The 22,496-nt window shown below is 41.1% G+C and overlaps 1 protein-coding gene across 1 annotated transcript; it reads left to right on the forward strand.

Moving 5' to 3' along the window:
- Window positions 1-928: 928 nt before the first annotated feature.
- On the forward strand, window positions 929-22,209 carry ubash3ba (ubiquitin associated and SH3 domain containing Ba). Its single transcript, XM_069676781.1, has 14 exons — window positions 929-1,708; window positions 16,984-17,037; window positions 17,243-17,429; window positions 17,535-17,733; window positions 17,941-18,110; window positions 18,236-18,444; window positions 18,853-18,997; window positions 19,076-19,196; window positions 19,298-19,420; window positions 19,542-19,634; window positions 20,171-20,315; window positions 20,402-20,508; window positions 20,756-20,865; window positions 20,956-22,209. Exons 1-14 carry the CDS (start codon window positions 1,581-1,583, stop codon window positions 21,091-21,093), a joined length of 1,929 nt encoding a protein of 642 aa, XP_069532882.1. The 5' UTR covers window positions 929-1,580; the 3' UTR covers window positions 21,094-22,209.
- Window positions 22,210-22,496: the final 287 nt, after the last annotated feature.

The following is a 22,496-nucleotide window of genomic DNA, read 5'->3' on the forward strand; positions in this document are numbered from 1 at the left end:
TTGTTGTTAAATTGAGTCTACTGTCATGTCTCAACAAGATAACGCACAGCCCTATTTAAATACTGTCGCTACTTCTGTTTTTCTGTTTATCAGGGTGTGTAAGTTGATTTTGATGACAAGGCCCGTGGTTCAGAATTAGGCCTATAGGTGACGACCGACAGCTTAGTGCTAAGTGACAAATAATGAGAAGAAAAGGAAATACTAACACAAAGTATATTCTTCACCACTGCACCTTGACTCCTCCAATTAATAGCCTTTGCTCTGAACACAATCATCTTCTATTAATGCATTATAAATGCTTACAAGTGCATGGACATGCAGTAAATGCATGAACCACTCCTACAGAAATAATTCAATAAAGTTCATAATGCCTACAGATTCATACGTGCGACATTCGAATACCTCATCTTGACGTAATGAATAAAGCCAGAGCAGTGGCTGTCCATGATGTCACCACATAGAAGTGTAAAAATAAAATGATTGACCTTATATGTAGAAGTAAATAAGCACAAAGCATTCAGATGTCTGCCCAGCCCTGTACAGTCTACATGAAACCTGACTACACTATACTGACTATACCCTTTATCAATCATTTTCAGTTCCCTGTGTACATGAAGCAGAACATGAGTAGGCCTACCTGTTTTAAATGGTTAACATACATGCAGAGCAGACACATTTCAAAATAAAATGCACACACTCAAATCTAGGAGTAAATATTGAACCCAACTATGTAAAAACTATCAAATTAGAAAGTTTTGATGTTTTTGTTTTGATTTAGGGAGATGTTTACAAAGTTTGCCACACTTTAGTTGCTATGGCAACTGATGATGGCGTGCTGCTGTCCTTGCTGTGCACTGCGCATGCGGAGAGTGTCGACACCCACTTGCGCAGACAGGAAGTGTGACCAACTTTTTCCACCAACCAGCTCTACCGCGACACTTTTTTCATTCGGCCTCAATTATGTGTTTTTTCTTTTGTAGTACACAGGTAACTTAACAGCTCGGCTAACCGAGAAAAGGGTGTCACTTTGAGTTTAACCCGTGTTCCGCATAGATTTCCTGTGCTCTCACAAACAGTGCACTGTCCCTTTAAAAGTAAATGGGCCGCGCGCAGTTGGAGCTGCAACCTTTTACAGGCTGAGCCTCAGCTCACTCGGGATCCATTCATAAATAAGACATCGTTTGGAGAGGATGCTCAGTAATCGCGTCTGATTTTTTTCACTCAGCGGACCGGATGCGAGGAGCACACAGGAACCAGACATGTTCACCTCGGTCGGGGACTGTGAATCAGGGGCACGGCTGAGAGAGCAGGAGTGACTTCCCATGGCTGACCCCCCTGCTGATGGTTTTGACTTCATGTGCGAGCCGTCAGGAGGCAGCTTGATCCAGCTCAGAGCATTTGTCCAACCCCAAAAAATGCTCGTTCCCTCGCAGGGTTTGGTGTTTTCTACGTGCTTCCGCTTCTCAAAAGTAGCTGTGGTTTAAATAGTCAAGCGCGTACATCCTTATTTTTAGTTTTTATAATAAATGAAAATACCCCAGAGGAGTCGAAAAGGTGACATACCGATGGAGCAGTGAGTTATGGCAGCTAAAGAGGAACTGTATGCCAAAGTGACCCCGCGGAGGCAGCGCCAGACCCGGCCGAGCACAGTCAAACATGGGTCCGCTCTGGACGTGCTGCTGTCCATGGGCTTCCCCAAGACCAGGGCGTGAGTACACAGCTGCACTGTCCCAACACTATTACACGCATACTCACACAAACACACACACACACACCGTTAACCAGGTTAAATGAGGGCTTCCTAGCAGCATCACTGCTGTTCTCTCTGTAGCCAAAGTTTCATGCCTCCTCATCTGTCTCTCTGCGTGTCTCAGTATCTGATCTGAAACATCTTTGCAGCTGTAAGCAGACTGCACATTGTCTACTCGCATTAATGTTGTATTAAACTGTAGTTTTTGCTCTTTATTCTCTGAAATACTGCATGTGGCGCACAACTATTACGCTAAAGGATTTAATGTCCCTCTTTCAGCCTTTTTTGTCATAGTCTTCAGCTTTTTTTCCTTGTTCATGTTGTCTAAACAACCCGGAGACAAAAAGCATGCTATTCACATTAGTTTGTATTCTTTTGAGACTGAGTAGTGGATGAAGTATTCAGACTCTGTGACAGTAACAATATTTATACACTTCATTACAAGTACAAGAACTGCTTTCAGAAATTTACCCAAGTAAAATACTTCACATTTTACCAATAAAATGCCATTAACATGTGCTATTAGGCAGGCAGCTTTATATTTTAAATAAACATTAACATGTGACTAGTATTTTAATGTTGAAGACTGAGAAGGTGGAGCTTTTTTATTGGAAAACATTCAAATTTTTAGAATACACATCTATTATATAGTTAAATATACTGTATAACAACACGTTGTGTTTTATATCCTTATCAGACACTTGTCTGAAGAGTTTCTTTCTGCATATAAATGCAGCGTATAAGTAAAGTACTCAAATGTAATGAAAAAGTACTTCATCATAAGAACTTAATGCATATGCTCTGGTAGTCTTACTTTACTTTAGCACAGCAGCATCAGTCTTACAGATGCAGTACGTGCCTGTGTCTGCGTACCTGTCCATATGTTGCTCGGATGTGTTACCCGCTACAAAAGACAAAATCCAGAGATGCTCAGTGTTTTCTGAGTCATACAATTCACTCTCAGACTCTTCTTTGTTTTTCAATGAAATCCTGATCCTGGGGGCATTCTTCCTGCATCTCCTCCACACTTCTCCTCATTCATCCCTGAGACGAGAAGTTGCCAGGAAACAAACAGAGTCGGCTTGTGAATGATGTCTATGGATTATGTAATTATATAAAGAAAAAATGACGTGTAATAGTCTGGTTTGTTGGCTGAAACATAAAATCTCATTTTAACAGTTCATAATTATTGAACATATGTTTAAATATCAGGTACTATTAGGACCGTAACAGATTGTCTCATCAGGAAATTTCAGAAATGAAAGCAGTATTTGGCATTAAGTGTAAATATTTAACACCAATCAACAGAGGCCTTCTCCATTAAAACCAGAGGAATTAAATTTTAATTAAAAACTTGCTATGTTGTCAGTAAATACCAGGGAAACTTTCTAAACATGGAGAATGTAACATTCATGTTTTGAAATATACTTTATAAAAGCTCTGTTAACCGTTTTTATGAGCTAAACTTGCGACCAAAGTTTAACTTTCAAGTCAGTTACTTTGTAACACCAGCTTGACTTCTGTTGAACATCTTTATAGAGCCTTTGATATGAGCCGTAAGACCTCAGACTGAAGTGGAATCAGATTTTAATTGAAGTTCTGCACAGCTCCGTTTTTACGTCTCAGCTTCCTCTCGCTGTCTGATCTCCACATAATCATATCATCTATAATCATAAAGTCCCGTCTCATTGTCTGTGCTGTCAGTGACTCCCACATTATATCGCAAACCGATGATTTGAGCAGCCTGATCTCAGACAAAAGCCTTTCTGTAAGTGCAGCGTGCTTCAACGTCGTGTCCAAAGAAACAAAAGACAACGAAATGGTTCACTTTGAGTCTTTGTGAGTGGCGGCAGTAATCTCAGAGCGCTGCGAATCACTCCCAGATCCGTTACTTATTCCAGTGTCTGATCGTAGGATATAAAACTGTCTCCCCATGTAAAACAAGAGAGCAGTATTTGGAAAATGCTCTTATCTAAGTTTTACTAAGTAGGCCGAAAGTGTTATTCTTCTTCTCGCCCGACAGATACAGTATCTCCAAAATGAAGGCCTTTTATCTTCTGCGAAACAGACAAAGGTCGTCCAGGCTTTCATCGTCCCAGACTGCAGCTCTCGCTCCTTCTGCCTAATGAACCTCTGCAGACAAAACGAGTGACTGGGTTTGGTTATATTAGCAGACTCACATCCATTATTGATGACAGACTAATACACTCTGATTTGATCGAGGCTATAAATTTATAATGAAGCAGAATAATTTACCATCATTACCTTCTGTGCTGTCTGGACTGGAGAGCGGAGATACAACAGGAATGATATTAGAAAGTGCAGACGCTTATGTAACACAGAAAATACAGCTTTGACTTTTTACCTCCAGAAATATAAAAACGTTTTATGCTTAAAGATTTTTTCATATTAACAGACGATGAAACGATATGTGTGTTGTGAAAGGTGTTGCTCAGGGTGACAAACCCTCAGAGAATCCATGCATAACAGGAATGACTGGGAGTGTGTTGACGTAGTCACTATAGGGCTGGTCGGTGAACCGCTGCAGCCGGCAGGCTAATCTCTATGAACAGATATGTGCAAATGAATGCAGAGTTTATAGCAATGTAAAGAGATTTTGGGCGTCGGAGGCATTCTGGTTTCTGTCTGAACTCTAAGTAGTAACGACCAATCATGTTTGAGCTGGATTTGGTTGCATGCCAGATGACAGTGCATGTGGATGGCAAAGGAGGCAGAGCACAGTGGGCAAAATGCAACTCGAGTCCCATCCACTATCGCTTCATTTATCTGCCTTCATATTGTAGAGATTAACTGCAATCGTCGTCTCTGGACTCCAACTTCATTACTGCATTGAAACAATGACCCATGCGGGGAAAAGGAAGTCTTGGCCAAGATATCCATCATCAGTTGTTCTGAGGTCGGGTGTCTACGTCAAAAGCCCAGAAACATCCCCTACGTACAGCGGTGCACTCTACGGTAGATAATAAGGTAAAGTAAAAATGGGTGTTCTGTTCACCATTGCACATCGTTTTGATCAATAAAAATAAAGTGATTAGCTGAAAACAAATACTGTGGTAAACAGAGAGAGAAAGAGTGTAAAGAAACAACCCTAAATGACTGCTGATGCTTCCTCATATCTGATCCATATGCAAACAGGCAACTGTTTGATGACACGCTCAACATTAACAACTTTATAAGGCAACAGTGTGTGCCAGTGTTGCGTTTACAGCTCGTGGTAAAGCCCCAAACTTTGTCTAGAGAGTTGTTCAAGAACTCGGCCAAAATTAACTACATAAAGTGACTGATCAGTAAATCAGTAAAGAAGTGATGTTCTTGCTGGAAACAGACTCAACACTCTGTACCATAGATTTAGTCTGATATGCTTATCATCTTTTCCTGTACAGATCGTCAGCTTCTACTCTTCTGTCCATCCACCAGCTCAGACACATCGCAGTAAAACATCAAAATAAACATCTAATTTGAACATTTCGCTGTCAGGCCCTTCCCCAAGCTTTGGTGGGAGAAGAGGAAGGAATAATAGGAAAATCTGTTATCAGTCATAGCTTCAGGGAACAAGGCCTTCATTGTGTTTGAGGGTTTTTTTTTCCACCAGTAGAGACCATGAATCATGTACACACACAAACACACACGCACACACACAAACAGCCCCTCTCTTTTTAATTGGGGATATTTTCTGCTGAGTCATTCAGGATTTGACGAGTGTAATCCGAGAGGAGCTGGATGGACAGTGGTCCCTGTCAGTGCACTGATGGTGTCTGATGGTCGGAGCAGGTTTGATCGCTGAAAGTTTTTTTCTTCTCTGTAGCAGTTTGATTTTGGTGGCTGACAAATGCTGGGACTGGACAACATTGGGTCTATATTTTCTGGCTGGACTATGAGTTGCTTTAGGAGATTTACTGGCCTCTCTCCTACATTATCTGGAGGACTGTAACCATACCTTTAAGGTCACTGAAGGTCAGGAGGTGTAACCGTATTCAAATATATCATCTACAATGTTTCACTTTGTAATTGTAGAAAGGGAACTCTGCTAAAGTTTGCTAACCTGGTCCTGTTTAATGATTGATAATCTATTTTTACTTAAATTGTATTTGTGAGAAGGGGACTTCCATGTAACATTGTGACCATGGTTAAATATTAATTCTACCTTTCACTTCATTGTGCTTGTGCAGACTGACCAGTGTATCCAAAGACCCCAAATGGCCCTGGATTAGTCATTTATCTTGATTATACACTAATGACCTTCTCCCCGACCTCCAAACAATTAAGGTTTGTCTTTCAGCTGCACAGAGAGCCTACTGAAGTATGAAGTGTACGAGCTTTGGTGCGTGTATAGAGGAACTGTCTTTATTATCAGTGGTAAAACAGAAAGCCTGTGTGTCAGGTCAAAGTAGTTAGAGTGTTGGTTCATTCTACAGAAACTGAAAGTTTTAAAGGTCGTGTTTGTGACCGAAATAACTAACCTGGCTGACACACCTGAAAACTGGAAACGATACAAAATACTCAAAGAGTCGCAGTGCTCGTTGGCTGAACACGGATGCTGAATTACTGGCAGTGTTTTCTTCAGATGAATTTAACCACTTAGCTTTAAGCAAATGATGTGCTTAATGGTGATGAAAGTGGTGATAAAGTTTCTAAAAGTAAACAGAGTGCAGGTCTGTGGCCACAGTGTATCAGCCATGTGTGAAGCACAAACCTGCCTCAAAGCTGCTGTGAAAAAAAGACTTGACTGAAATAGAAACACCTTTGAATATGATGCAGGATACAGACCGGCTACTGCAGTTTTTTTTTCTTCTTTTGAAACAATGAGGAATAATGTGGGAATTGTGAACAAGGCAAACAGGAAGATGGGGACCGAAATGGAGCAGAGCACGGAGTGCAGGGACTGAGACTGAGGAGGCCTGATTTACTCTCTCTGGTTCTAACGAGATGTAGGGAGATGCATTGAAGCAGAAGTTTTCCAAAGGGCAACTCTGCAGTGTTGTGAAATTTTCGGCCAATAGCATATGTTGTCACAGAGACCCTGGTGTGTGGAAAAAATAAATACTACTCTGCCTTACATTTTTTATGCCCCCTTTCTCAGTGATTATTTACTTGAAATTTAAAAACAGTGTCGCCCTGAAGTCACATCATGTGTCCTGGATTGTCTGATTGAAGGAAGGAAACACAGACGCCTCTGATATGACCTGAAACACAAAATTGTTGATGGATTTAGATTATACTGTACTATAAATATATATATTATATCAGTACCCGTCTATAGCTGGAATAATTAGCCTTTTTGCTTTTTGGGACACGTAGGGAGGTGTATTTTCCTACATGATATATTATTGTAATTATAAATTAATTGCTGATTATTTAAATTATTTTTTTAAAGATATTTTATGTCTGTATTTATTGGACAGCTGAAGAGAGACAGGAAGTATGGGGAGAGGAGAGTGGGAAACGACATGCAGCAAAGGGCCGAGGGCGGGAGTCGAGCCTGCAGCCTCTGCGTCGCTTCGATTGTAGCTTCTGTATATGGGGATCCTGCTCTAGCCACTGAGTTAAACCAGTGCCCGATTTAATATATATATTCTGAATAATGATTACACACATTTCCAAAGAGTCCAAGATGACTCCTTGGAATTCCTGATTTTGTGCAGTGTCGGTCCAAAACCCAAAGAGATTCCGAGACACACAGAAAAGCAGCAATTCCTCAGGTTTCTGATGCTATAGATCAAGCAAATGTTGGATTTTAATACTGAATCCAGTTGGTCATAGAACGGGACACTCTCAGTTAAATATTATGCACCCATATCCTAGCTGAAAGTGAGCTCAAGTTGAAAAAACACTGCTCTGTTTTGTATTTTTTGATGGTAAATTATCCCTTGAGGAAGCTTTAATACTGTGCTAATTTAATAGAGATGTAATCGTCTTTGCTCTTTCACTGTTTAATTGCGCTCCTCAGATGATGTAAAGTCACAGTAGTTCCTGAGCTCTAACACATCTACCACAAAAACATTATGTACGGTACGTGTTTTTTCTCGCTTTCAGCCTGTGAAGCTTTAGCTGCTCAAGAGGAAGTCAAAGAGTGTTAGAGACCGTTCTTCATATCCCCGCATGAACCCTAACAACATTAACAACTTCACTGTTCTCTAACATGCAAAAAAAGCATGAGAAAGAATTTTTGTGTATGTCAGAGTGCCACATATTAATAAAACCACTCATAAATAATGTACGCGAGATACTGTGTGCTGCCTGCAGGAACAAACTTGTGTTCAAAACTTGTGTTCAAGTCAGCCAACAGGAAGTCGCCCATTTCCGGAAGTGGCTCGTGACCTTTACTGGAGCGCTTTGTTGAGACGGTGGTTTGAGGGCGGCTGAGGCAGGAAAAAGTTTAGTGTTCGAGTTGAGCTGTCACAAGCCTGAAGATTGTAAAATGTGTTCACAATTACAGTTTGGTCACAGTGAGGCACAAACGTTTCTGCTGGGGCTTTGTACTGCCTTAATACTTTGACAGCTGACCTGAGTCATTCAATTAAAGGGAGCGATTTGGGTGTTGTTTTAATACGTCAACATGTCTACCAACCCCGGCTCTGACTCTCAAACTTCTGCTTTCAGCTTCTTATGACACATCCTGCGACTTTAGGGAGTGATGTATGATGCATCATATTTCTGGCTCTGTGCCTCAGTATTCTCAGTGAAACATTTGCTTTGTGCACTTTGACTTTGTTCGCTGACGTCAGGCAGCGCTAAGAATACCACTCATACTAAAACGCACTTCATGTTTTATTTGACAGAAGCTTTGGTAATCATTTGTTCATACTGATTAGCGTGAGGTACACAAAAACCTAGCAAAGAATGCTAATATTTAGTCGCACAAAGGCCCACACAGTTCATTAAATAGTGTCAATCTCTGACCTGCTCTGTCTGCCCTCGCGCAACTCCTTCACAGCGCTCTTCTGCAGAAATAATGAAGTGAGAAGGGGAGAAGCAGCTCCATACACTGGCTGTACACATCCAGCTTTGTTAGAGATGTAGCAGACTGAAGCGCTGCCTTGTTAGCTGGAAAGAAAAGCTTCAAGAGTGTACAGCACGGAGGGCTGACACTGTTGTTCACCCCAAATAAAATGTTGTTTTTAACATTAAAAAGACGATTACCACCGGTCACTCCAACTATTAATGGAATTGACATTTTGAGAAATACAGCTTGTCATTTTTTTTTTTTTTTACCAAGAGTTATATGATAAGATTAAAATCGCTCTCATGTCTTTAAAGTAGATAAGAAGCTAGTTCTAGCAGCTGGCTAGCTTAATGTAGCATAAAGATGCAGGAACGGCTAGCATGGCTCTTTACAAAGTGAAAAAGTATCCCAACTAACTAATTTCTAAAGTTAACTTCTCACTGTTTTAATCTAAACCTAACAAGATGTAGCCTATAAAACAACTGCCAAGTTTTGTGCTATTACTAGCGCTGACGCTAATATATTAATGTGCTGTGTTTAGCCCCAAAAGTAACAGGACCTAGCTCTCTTTGAAACAACAGTTTGATGTTTTTACATGGAAGTTTATGTGCGGCCAAAACAAACATTTAAATTGCTAATTAGAGAGTTTAAGGTAATGGCAGGTGGATTTTTAAGCTTTAGCGTGAGTCATGCTAGCTGTTTCCCTCTGCTTCTACCTGTCTTTATGCTAACCGAAGCTAATCGCCTCCTGGTCCTAGGTGGTTAATACACAGAAATAAGAGTGGTTTCAATGTTAAAGAACTCCTGACAAGACTGCAAATAAGTAACTTATAAATATTTTAATATAAACATAAAAATTCAGTATGTGTTGCTTCCTCATGAATGAATGACGGCTCTAAAATAACAAATGTAACAATGAGGATATATGACTGTTAGTGTTGATGCTTTGTTGACATGAAAGACTCTGTGCGTGTAGTATTACAACTTTGCACAACTTTGCCCTCTTTCTTTTTGTCATACATGACATCATGAGCAGGTGAACCGATAAAAGTTTTATCAGTCAGCCATTAGCTTGATTCAAACGGTGCCAAAAGGGCTTTAGCGTCTGGCGTTGAGCTCAGCGATGGTTGAACAGACCCAAACAGAGTCAGACAGACTGGACATTGTGAAGCGGGTCTCTCTTATGACCAGGCTCTCCTTCGGGTGCAGTCTGGTGTTGGGCAGCAGCATTTCTCTCAGTGATGTTAGAGTGGTTAGTGATGAGTGTTTGCCGGCGGCCTGTAAACAGGAAATGTTGTTTCGCCCATAGAGCTGAGTCAGAAAGAGGCCCTGGGGAGTATGAAGCTGTGAGAGTTAGCGTGAACACATATGTGTGTTTGTCTGACATGGTTTGTCTACGTCACTTCTTCTAGATGCTTTCAACTTTTGTTTTAAATTTATGATTTCCTTTTTCTGAGAGGCATGACAGTAATGAAGTCCAGTTTCGTTACAGTGACTTCAAACACGATGTTTACAGGAACTCAAAGTGCTCATGAGATACAGACTGCCTGATATACATTGACAACTTTTCTCTAGCAGCCTGGAAGATATTCAGGTTTAGCGAAAAGGTCAGCTGTAATAAACAGACCAAAGAATGTTTACATATATAAAAAACCCAAAGCCGCTGTTTAAACACGCAGCAGGCTGCCAGAACATTTGATCAGGAGTCGGGTTAAATGTGGAAACTGGAACTGAAAACACTTGCCATATGTGGGTGAAATTATTGAAAGGCTGTTTCCAATATGGCCTGCAGCAGTGGGCCATGTGCAAATGAAGTGAATGGCCTCATCTGATAATGGTCACTGTCATTTATGCAAACTGCAGTGCTGGTTTGAAGCCATACTGCATCCCTAGTGAGCTCTCTCCATCGCACTCTCTAATCTTTTTCATCTTTGTCGAGCTGTGAACAGGAAATGCAGTTTATAAATAACTTGCTCAGTTCCTCGCTCGGAGCAAAGAGGAGAGGTCTCCGGGTCAGATGCAGTAATGGATGACAGATTTCTGTTCTGACTGTGGTTAAACAGAAAAAGAAGAAACTTAAAAACATGAAAATTCAGTTCAACAAAAACAAAGTCTGGATGCTCGATGCTAAACGCGGCTCTGGTGAAGGAGGTGCCGTCTCTCAGGCCAAAAACATCAACCAGCTGACCCATATGAGAGTAAAAGCTACTCCCTGACTCACCTCGTCTGCTCTGTGAGGGGGGCGCAGATGTTGGTCCTTTGCCTGGAGAAATTGAATCAAAACAGAATTTGCACTAATCCAAACACAACACTTTGCATGTAGTGGTGGGCAGGCATAAAGGCCAGCAGGAGCACAGAATGGGGGAGAAACGAGGAACTAAATACGCCACCAAGGAGCTACCTACAATACTTTTTCTTCTTTATCTGCTATTTTAAAATGTTACACTATTAGAGTTATTAGTTAGTGATTGTTGTTTGCATAAATTGTGGTTTGATGGACTGTTTACTGTGTCTAAAAATGTATGAAAGGTGCATGTAGTTTATTAAACAGATCTGGACAGAAGCGGTCTCCAGGTGTCGTGATGTAAGCGATGCTGACGGCTCCAAGACAAAATCTATCTGATTTTCTGAGCAGTATGAAATATGGCATGGAAAGTTATTTTCTATAACAACCACTGTGTACTGTAACATGCCCGTGTTTAGTTATTGATTCAGTTAATTTTACATATTGATGTAGTAAGCAGAGAAGGGTCCAGACTGTCAGCACAGTTTAAATTCAGTATCAACACTGTGCCATCACGTCACACGCATGTGGCACTCTACATCTCACCCTCAGGTGTGTGTTTGGTGGTTTATTAAGACTTCCTGTCTGTTTATCACTTCGGTCTGCGACAGCCCAGATGTCTTCCTGCTGTGTCGGCGTGTTGTGTGGGGTTAAACCGACAAAACAACAAACACAATTTCATTGAGAAATTTCATAAATAAATAAAAATAAAACAAAAAGTGCATAAAATTAAGAACAAAGATAATGTAAAATATTTCTGGTAAAAGTACATAAAAGGAAATTATGAAGAAATCGTGTTTTAATGAATTTTTACTCAATAAATGTGTAACAGCAATTTTAATGAGTCAACATCAGCTTTTAAAAGTGTGCAAATATTGTATTCATCCATAAACTCTGTGTAAAGGAATACATTACACAAATGTATTTTGTTAGATCTTTTAAATATAACCTTTTTTGGTCTTGCATCCAATATTTTCTACCAATGGGACCAGGGCAGCGTCCTACAGAGAGAGGAGCAGCTCTGACATGGTTGCATTTACGAGCAGGACCAGTTTAAAAAATAACTATGTTCAGTAGAAGCGTAGTGTAGTCACTTGGAAATTTGACATGATGTCAGTTATAACATGTAAAAACAAAGCTAAATCCACAGTGAAGCAGAAATAAGGCAGCATTCATATTATTTGTGTGGGGACTACCGGCTCTAAATGGCTTTTTCTAATACACAAGCTCACACTGGTGGTTTATTGTACTTTTTCCATTAGAAGCTGCTGGTTGTTCTGGTCGAAGCACACGGAGTTTTAAAATAGTCCTTGTTGTGTTTGTGTGGCTGTTGTTGTTGCTGTAGTGTAACCACATATCTGTCTGACCAATCACAATCAACACCACAACGACCCCTGACAGTACTATAGTATGTAGTACCATATATGACAGTACTATACCTGAGACCTGTGTCTGGACAATTATAGTTTTCTTCCACTGTAGGTGTTGGTTAGAAAATGGCTATATTTACTCGCTGCCATTTCATGAGGTCGTACTAAAGGATGTGCCTAGTTCAAAAATGTGTGTTGTAGTTGTTTAGGGCCAGTAATGATAGTGAGTTAAAATGGAATAAAAAGGGGAAATCATTAAAGCGCAGCTCCAGTCATGTTTTAAGACATTTAAAATGCTCTGCTTGAAATAATAAATTGTGTCTGATATGTTTTTTCTGCAAAATACGTTAAATAACCTTGTAAAAATCCTCCCAAGACATCTCCTCCTTCTCCCTCATTAGAAAATTCCTGAATCTGCATAGTCCCCGCCCACTATGCAAACATCCCACCTCGCCCTCCGTTGCGAAAACAAAACATGTCTCTGCTATTGTTTACTGGCAACTTATTGAAACTTAGCTAGCTTGAAATGTAGTAATTAGCAGTAGTAACGTTAACGTTAGTAATCAGTAGTGAGTTTGCAAAAATTACGATGACGGTTACAGCCGGCTCGCACATCGCTGAAGTGGTTGCCATGGGTTACACATAATGATATGCGTAGCGTGGCCCCGTCCATTAATGGGATAGGCTCCTTAGGTTTGTGATGTCACAAACCCTGGTGATCTGAAGATGTGTTGTTCAGCCTGTCCTTGGTACACTGCAGTTTAAGGCCCAGCCATGGAGATGACTGCTGATGTTGTCCCTGATATGTCTTGTAGCACACGAAAAACACCACATGGAGATGTTTACAAGGCTAAACACTTGTTTTTCACTGGAGGGGGGCTTTAAACTTTTCATGACTGATGTCCAAGCTGTAACATAGTTATTATATAATTATTATGTAATATAATCCCATTGACAGAAAAAAAGGTTGATTCAACAGAACAAGCAGAAGATTTAGTTTGATCTCCAAGCCTGCTCCTGATCATGCTGACTTTCAACAAATATTCTTTAGGGCACCAGAATAAACAATGTGGAAAACCATTAGGGGTTATGTTGTGAAAATATGAATTATCATGTTTTTTGGTGTTTTCATCAGCCATATTTTTGGGACAAAATGCACTAAAATGTAAAAAAAATGTTATATATTTGATCAGACTCATCTGGCAGATCCTTAATATTTTAGGGTTCATCATCAATTAATTTTATTTTGACAATTTTAATTATTTGCAGACACAGCGCAATGTCTTTTTCATTTTTCACTTGCCATGCCAAGCCGAGCCCACAGCTTATTTTATTGAAAAAATGACACATTTACAGTCCCAACGCCTGAACTTTTGCCTCCTGCATCACATTTCAACAGATTGCTTTCTGCTTTAGATATTGCTGTTATTTCCCCTCCTGCAGAAAGTAGGTCCCACATCAATGAATAAAAATGACAAGCATGCTGTATGTCCGGCCTGATCCTGTGTTATTATTTATATCTGGAACAGGGTTTCTGGTCCTTTTCAACAGCCTGAAAAAAAGCAGATTAAATTGAAGTAGTATCCTCTTTTTTTGACATCAGTAAAACCTTCTTTATTATTTCATGTCGCAAGGGTTCACTGTCATAAAAACTGCAGCGATAAGAAGGAAGCAATCCAATGTTCTAACCAGGACGGCTTTTGTGACGTCTCAGTCACATCTGTTTGTAATCCCATCAGGCCTTCTGAGAGAAAATCCCCTTCTTGTCCTCCTCCACACAGCGTCAGGTGCCGAAGAAGACGAGTGCAGCCGGCAAATGACTCTCTGTCTTTGTAGCCTGTGCTTAATACATGTTCACCCTGCATATATTTGTGTATGTGTGTGTGTGTTGTAGTAGATCTGCGTGAGCCATCTGTTACGATGCTGTTGCGTTGGCGTTCCCTTCCTGCGTGCTGTGATGGGCAGGCCACGCTGCCTGCCGCCCCCGGGGGTTTTGGGGACTTTGCTGTATCTAGGACCCTCTCAGTGGGACAAATGTAAAAATAGCTCATTGAATTTGAACACTAGAGTGGCACACTGAGCCCTGTCAACGTAAAGACGCTGCAACGTGTCTATATCTATATCAAACAGTGGCCCTATGATGGTGAGGAAAGCAACACTCAGCTAGTTATTTTTGTGCATTAAAACATTCAGAGGTGTGATGAGCAGGGCTGCGTTCAGGGAGAGCACAGCTACCAGTTTATAGAGGTTTTGTTTTTGGTTATCTAATGTAGTGAATGTGCTTTATGTTCACATTTGTGAAAGAGGAAGAACTTCAAATGAAAGAAGACGGGACGTCATGGCTTGTTTAAATACTGAACATGCATTTCCTGTTGCTTTATCATGAAATTCAATCAAACATATCTCTTAAACGCCTGGAGGGACTCTCTTCAAATTTGGCAAAAACGTCCACTCGGACTCAAAAAAGAATTTGGTGGTCAAAGGTCAGAATCACTGTGGCCTCTCAAAAATGTGTTGTTTATAACTCAGGAATTCATGAGCTAAATACCACAAAATTTCACACAAATGACTTGTAGGATAATACGATGAAGTGATGACGTTTTGGCCCCAAAAGGTCAAAGGTTAACTCCACTGTGATATCATAATGACCGGGACAAACACAACACAAATATTCCTGTCTCATTCTTGTGAACATGATAACTCAGCAGCGCCTGGAGGGATTATTTTTCAATTTGGTAAGAACGTCCACTCGGACTTGAGGATGACCTGATCAGAATTTGGTGGACAAAGGTCAAAGGTCAAGGTCACTACTGACTCTCAAAACATTTTTAGGCCATAACTCCAGAATATGTGCGATAATAATGACATAATTTCACTCAAATGTCCACTTCACTGTGACATCTCTATTTATCTCTGAGTATAGTAGTATATGTTTTTCTCTATGTTTTTAGGGTAGCGTATTATTTCAAATATTTCCAATATGCAAATATATTCCTGTCCCCTGTCCCAAGCACAGTTACACTGTCGTCCTTTTGGAAACACTGATGTTTGTACTGTAACTTGTACGGTTGCATTTACGGCCATCAGAGGCGTACATCCAAACAAACAGGAATTATGATTCACCTTTGGCAAGTGGCCACTGTGACACACAGAGACGACATACACAGAGGCGTTCACTAAATCAGTGGTTCTCAACTGGTCTAGCCTCAGGACCCACCACCTCCTACATGACAAATCGCGAGCCAAATTTCTGACATTTTTCAATCACTCAAATTTATTTAATAATAAATGGTGCAGCTCGGACCTGAGAGGGAACCGACATCCCAGGATGCCAACTTCACAAAACACAACAGTGTAATGGTCAAGCAAAATGACCAGTAGGTGGCAGTGCATAAGAGGAAAATATTTATTAAGTTTGAAGCCTTTTTTCAACAGAAATAAGCTAAAAAAGTGCAACAAAAATGTGACTTCTGTCGGTCTCATGAAGTTTCAAGAATATAAGTGTAGCTGGGATTACCCAGTCAGTGGATACATGGAGTGTTAATAATGTACGCACGTCATGGTGGTCCTTCAAAATAAAAGCACAGCATAGACTTTCTGCCACAACGTTTTCTTTTTCAAGCACACATTCGCGACCCACTGAAACAGCTCCGTGACCCACTTTTGGGTCCCGACCCACCAGTTGAGAACCACGGCTCTAAATTCTCCAGTTTTATCTGGTTAATTTCAAGAACTTCACTAGAACTTCACATCGAGATTTTTTTTATGTGAATGAACAGACCTTACTGTTTCTAAAACCTTACCTACGCACACATGCAGGATATATTCAGTGTCACATCTTCTGACACTAGGCTGTAGGAGTCCAGTGTTTAAATAAAAGAGCGTCACCAGTGTGTTGATTGACTGAAAGAGGGACAGAGATGGTGTTACTGTCAACAGTCATGATGAGATACTCTCTGTCCGCCTCTGAAAGCCAGAGAAAGCTGCTGATCCCTTCAGAGGCCGCACGCCACACCAGAGGTTTTATAAAAAGACACTAATTAGATTATGAGAACACCAGAGTTATCATGCAATCAGCTCGCTCCTGTTTCAGAAAAAAAGTTACGAGATGACACAGATAGGACATAGACAATGTTATTTCTTCTGTTTCACTAAAACCAAAGATATTCATGTTATTTTTTAGAGTTTCATGTTTTCATGTATGTTTAACATTTGGCTGCTGCAGAAGACTGAGCTGCAAAAATCCCTCTCCTCTCTAACACAGTGCTCGTTATTTAATCATTGACTGAATCATTAGCAAATTCAGCTTCATGTTAAACTCAGCATGCGCTAAATACTAAATACACAACCACGTTCTTGATATTTTCACAGCTAAGAATACGTCTGTTTTAAGACAGTGCTGCTGCTGTTTCATGAGCCTCTGCTCTGAATAATGAACTCCTGTTGTGAGTTATTGCTAGATTGTTGTTGTTTTACTGCTCTCTCGGGATGTTTGCTCTTTGTTCACTGTCATGTGGAAGAGCAGCAGTCTCCTTCTAATAAACACGGGCCGGAAGAGAAACTATTGATTTTGTGACTGTGCTTTGAGCTCCCTTTTCTCTCTTTCTCTTTGCAGCTTGAAAGCTCTGGTTTCGACAGGAGGGAAAAACGTGCAGGCAGCCTGTGACTGGTGAGAACAACACACTTTTATTCACATTCCCCCCCCACAGTTAGCTGGAATGCAAACAGAAACTAGTGTAATGGTAAATATATCTACTCTTTAACATTGTATTGATGCATCACAGTGCTTTTAAAACAGTGCTGCCCTCTGCTGGACGTTGACAGTCCTAACGCTTGTCTCTAATCACCATTGGTGTTCCTGTCTGTGGCTGCAGGCTCTTCTCCCACCTGGACGACCCGTTCTTGGACGACCCTCTGCCCAGAGAATATGTGTTGTACCTGCGACCCAGCGGGCCACTGCTCCAGCAGCTCTCGCTCTTCTGGCAGCAGTCCCGCCTATCCTGCGGCAAGAATAAGGCCCACAACATCTTCCCCCACATCACCCTCTGCCAGTTCTTCATGGTCAGTGTCGGTCTTATTCCACCCTTCTTAAACCTGTAAACTCTTTAGCTTTCTGCTAGTTCTATAGCTGTCACAATATTGATGTCTTTTCTGTTTTTGTGTCAGTGTGCGGATGGGAAGGTGGACGCTCTGTCCGACGCTCTCCAGACCACTGTAGCAAAGTGGAAGGCTCGTATTCCCATGCCTCTCCCACTGGAGCTCTACACCTCCTCTACCTTTATTGGGCTCTTTGTGGAGGAGCAGGTGGCCGAGGTGCTGAAGGGTTTCGCCGCTGATTTTGCCACAGAAGCAGCAGCTAAAGCAGGTTTGTATTCCCTTGTCTTGTAGAAACAGAACAGAAGGAAGACCTATGCAGTGTAAGAAGCCTAAACTAATTGCATTTACTGCATTAATTCTTTGGGTGGATGCCCAGCATTGAAGAACTACTTTGGCTACGATGAATGGAAATTGATCATTGGTATATTTGTCTCTGCATCTGGTGGATTGATATCCCTCTTTGTCTCTTCTCCAGATGTTCACGTAGAGCCCCATAAGAAACAGCTTCATGTCACTTTGGCGTACCACTTCCAAGCCAGTCACCTTCCGATTTTGGAGAAGTTGGCTAAGAACGTGGAGGCAACTTCAGGCTGTGATTGGCTGGCCGTGCTCTTCTCCAGGGACATTCGGTTTGCTAATCATGAGGTAGATTTACTTCCTTCTTACTGTGTGTCTTTTCACTTCGATTTTTCAAACATTTTATCACAAAGTCTGCATGTTTATTCCATTGTACCTTTGTCTAATGGCTGTAAACCATCTGCCCCCTGTAGACACTGCAAGTCATGTACCCGTACGTGCCTCAGAACGACGACGAGCTGGAGCTGGTGCCGGGAGATTTTATCTTCATGTCTCCTGTGGAGCAGAGCAGTGCCAGTGAGGGCTGGGTGTACGGCACCTCGCTGGGCACCGGGCTGTCGGGCCTGCTGCCTGAGAACTACGTTAACCGGGCTGATGAGTCTGATACCTGGGTCGTCCATGGGTAAGGAAGTCCATCATGGTGCGCTTCTTGCGTTAAAAATGCTGGCAGGCTATAGGATATAGTGAAGTAACAGTATTAGCAGATTATCCCTGATTTCCCCTGAAAGAAGCTAAGTCCTTTCTCGCAGCCACACAAAGAAATCACTGCGTGTTATTTCACACTGACAATCCTCAAATCCCTTCAGACTTAAAGCACAAATGCAAACAAATCAGGGAATGTTTCTTGGCCGACTGGAAAGATTAAAGACAAAGAATAGGAAATGAATCATCTTAGTCTGCTTCTTGGCTCACCCTCTGACTGCGCTCCTCTGCCCCACTTTTGCTTACTCCTGTGTCTGTGCTGTGGATAAACTGTGTCGTGTTAAAAGTGCCAAGTGAATAAAGTCGTCTGTATTTGTCGCCTCCTCAGGTCTCAGTCTATTCTCAACTGTGCCTCCCCGTCTAACGCCGGCAGCACTGTGGCCGGGTTATTATTTGACGGACAGCTGAATGACAGTCTGTTTGACAGTCTGATGGATCCTCCCGGCCTCACCGGTCTCTGTCCTCCTATGCAGGTACAGTGTTCTTGTTATTATTAAATATGATATGTGTGTGTGACTTGTGACACAATTTAAAGTGAATATTTATCTCAGGTGTCGAGGCAAACCAGTCAGTCCTCCCTGTCTAAGATGAGACTGTTTGTTTGTCGCCATGGGGAGAGGATGGATGTGGTGTTTGGGAAGCACTGGATCACTCAGTGCTTTGACTCCAAAGGTAAGAGTGCAGGGCAGATTAGGGACGCATTTTGATACCGAAAGGTTTACATTTTGGGCTTTCTTTCTTGTGTAAGACTCTCTTACTTCTTCTTAATGTAGGTCGATACATCCGATCTAATCTCAACATGCCATCCAGCCTGCCAGCTAGAAGTGGAGGTCACCGGGACTATGATAAAGATTGTCCGATTACTGTGTTTGGCTCCACACAGGCCCGTCTTGTTGGTCAGTACATTTTATATGCAGATTTTTTTTATCTTGATAAGATTCGAGATTATGTGTTCTAAATTATCTATAAATTATAATCCCGGACAATAGGATCACACTGTGTTGTTGTATGTCTCAGGTGAAGCCCTGTTGGAAAGCCACGCCAAAATAGACTTTGTTTACTGCTCTCCTTCTCTTCGCTGCGTCCAGACCGCGCAGAACATTCTGCAGGGTAGGACTCATTTTTATCACCCTCATCAGTTCACACAGCAATGTTGTATTCAGCTTTTTCAGCTGACATATTGCGCACACATTTCAAAAAAGTAACTTCTTTGCAATATTTTCAGATGTTTAGTGTTCAGTTTTGGGTCTGAAACCTTCAACCCGTCTGGGATCTCAGTGGGATTTGTCAAGTTACACAAAAAAAAGTTTTAATGAACAACAAACCTTCTGTGGTGCCAAGAGACATCATTAGGAAACAAAACGGATAAAAAAGGAAGAGGCTTTAACAGGATGTGAAACTTTTTTCCTACTACTTTAAACTTTCTCTGAACACAGCAAACTGCCCTAATGAATGCCTTTCTTTTGAGAAATATTTTCTTCTCCAAACCTTTGAACTTCCAAGTCCTGTCATGTTTTTGATTTGGGGCACATGGGACCAACACGATTGCTCGTATTGTACCAAGTCTTAAATTAACTGAAGCTGTATTAATAAAGCTATATCTTCCTCTCTGACAGTCTCTCTTTCTGTGTTTCTCATTGTGTCAGGTCTTCAGCAGGAGGGAAAAACAAAAATCCGCGTGGAGCCTGGATTGTTTGAATGGACCAAGTGGGTTTCAGGCACGTGTTTACCCACCTGGATCCCCGCAGCTGAACTGGCTGCTGCTAACCTGAGCGTGGACACAACATACAGGTACACAGCAAAACCACCACTGTAGCACCTACAGGTTTTTATATAGGATGCTGCAGCTTACTTTCAACTTCTCTCTCTGTCCATAGACCTCATATTCCCATAAGTAAGTTGGCCGTGTCCGAGTCCTACGACACGTACATCAGCCGGAGCTTCCAAGTAACACGAGAGATCCTGGCAGAGTGCAAAAACCTGGGTAAATAGGATCTGTGAACATGCATCCATGCTAACATATAAATGCTACTAAGCACCAAATGTTGCAACAGTCATTGGCTAGTTTTAATAAGCATTTTGTTTCTAGCTTAACGGTATATATATAACGGTACGCTTGTTGCTGAACATCTCAAGCTGCATACGATCATCCCCTGAGTGTCCATAAACAGTATAGAAAGCTAATGGTATCCGTGGAATGTGCTTCTCTGCTCCCTACCTCCTTCACACAGGAAACACGGTCCTGATTGTGGCCCATGCTTCCTCCCTGGAGGCTTGCACTCGCCAGATTCAAGGCCTCAGCCCCCAAAACTCCAAGGACTTTGTCCAAGTTGTCCGAAAGGTCAGTTTTTTGCTTTAGTAACAATGCTCCTTTTATTTCCATCCTCTCTTTTTCTTTAATAACAAGCACATCTGTCTCCTCTTTGTGCAGATTCCTTACTTGGGCTTTTGTGCTTGTGAAGAAATGGGAGAGACCGGGGTGTGGCAGCTGGTCGACCCACCCATCTTGCCTCTCACACATGGACCCAATCACAGTTTCAACTGGAGGGAAATGCTAATGCAAGACTGAAGGATATGCTTCCTGGCTCTCTATCTTTTGGCAGCCCTGAACTGCCAGAAAAATATTTATTTTTAACCCACACTGTTATAAATTCAGCCCAACTACCAAAAAGAAAAACACGTCTGGCTTCCGTCAACGCAAATGTATTCAAAGGCACTGCTCAGGAATGAGAAATTGCTGTTTTTGTGGAGTTCACAGCGTATATGAACTACAGATTTGACGGCACTTTGTCACGTTTCCCTCAACGTTCCACTTGTTATCCCTAAATGTGGAGGTGCTACAAGAACCTTGGATATTTCTTGATGGTTGTTGATGATGAATCAGGTTTTATGGCACGAGAAGCTGTCATCAAGCTCTGTCTGTGGCGGTGAAGACTGTGCTCTTCTGCCTTTTCACACACTGTGACAAGAATTAGATGAGAAAAGTAAGACAGAAATATTTTTCCATGTGTCAGAATTTATTATTTAACATGTAGCTTTGACCCTCTCGTGAAAAAGCACAAAAGAAATGTTGACAATCAGACAGGGGAGTACTGATCTTCATTGTTTCTGGTGCTGAGGAGGGTGATTATGATCCCTGTTTTATTCCTGTTAATGTCATATCATTAAGTGATTCTTTTAAGTTAATGTTTATGTGCCCACATGAATCCTTTAACATTCCTGTAACACAGTTTTTATTACCATCACCGGAGCAACTTAGTCAATATGACAAAAGGAAATGAATATGATGAAATACAGGTGCATTAAACTTTTGCTTGTTCCTAATGAACCTGACACTCTCTGTAAGCCTGATAACCACACTGCTTTAAAAACACTTTGTGCATTTCATTTTCTTTTGGATATGTCAGATGATTGACTGCCTATACAAATTATTTGTTGTATGACTCAGAAAATGTATTGATACTCTCAAAAAACGAATTAAAGCAAGACTGTGGAGTTATGAAGGCTTATACATATCACCTCCGCAGTGTGTTCTGTAAAAACAACTTTTTCATGTCAGTAACCAGTCTGAAAGTTGCTCTTTTTTCACAAACTGCAAATCGGAGGTTCTCCTTTAAACATGAGCCTGCTTAAATTTATGCCATCAATAAACTTAACCAAGTAAGATTGACCGTTTTCTTGACACATCTTTGCAGGAGAAGCAAAGATTGACTTAAAACATTAACAATGGCTCAGTTCCATCAAGTGTCATAATAAGATATTGCATTGAGCCAGCATTAAAAATACCAGTTCACTTAAATGGAATATGGCAATCAAAAAATATATTTTTTGAGACAAAACAAAACAATTCTGGAAGAAGGAATAAAACACAAAATTTAATGCTAATGTTGGTGATAGTTAATTAATACTTTTTTCGAGGAATTTCGAGTTTTAAGATATCTAAGTTGTACATAAGTCGCTGTATTTTTCCTA

This window comes from Semicossyphus pulcher, unplaced genomic scaffold (assembly GCF_022749685.1).
Source record: "Semicossyphus pulcher isolate SPU_LCO1_2020_fin unplaced genomic scaffold, fSemPul1.0.p SCAF_10, whole genome shotgun sequence".
Classification (NCBI taxonomy): Eukaryota; Metazoa; Chordata; class Actinopteri; order Labriformes; family Labridae; genus Semicossyphus; species Semicossyphus pulcher.

Excerpts from the sequence above, each read along its gene's own strand:
- ubash3ba (XM_069676781.1), top strand. The coding sequence starts at position 1,581 with ATGGCAGCTAAAGAGGAACTGTATGCCAAAGTGACCCCGCGGAGGCAG. Across the intron at positions 18,445-18,852 it reads GATACCTGGGTCGTCCATGG|GTCTCAGTCTATTCTCAACT; the intron begins GTAAGGAAGTCC and ends TCGCCTCCTCAG. Across the intron at positions 19,197-19,297 it reads TCAGTGCTTTGACTCCAAAG|GTCGATACATCCGATCTAAT; the intron begins GTAAGAGTGCAG and ends TTCTTAATGTAG.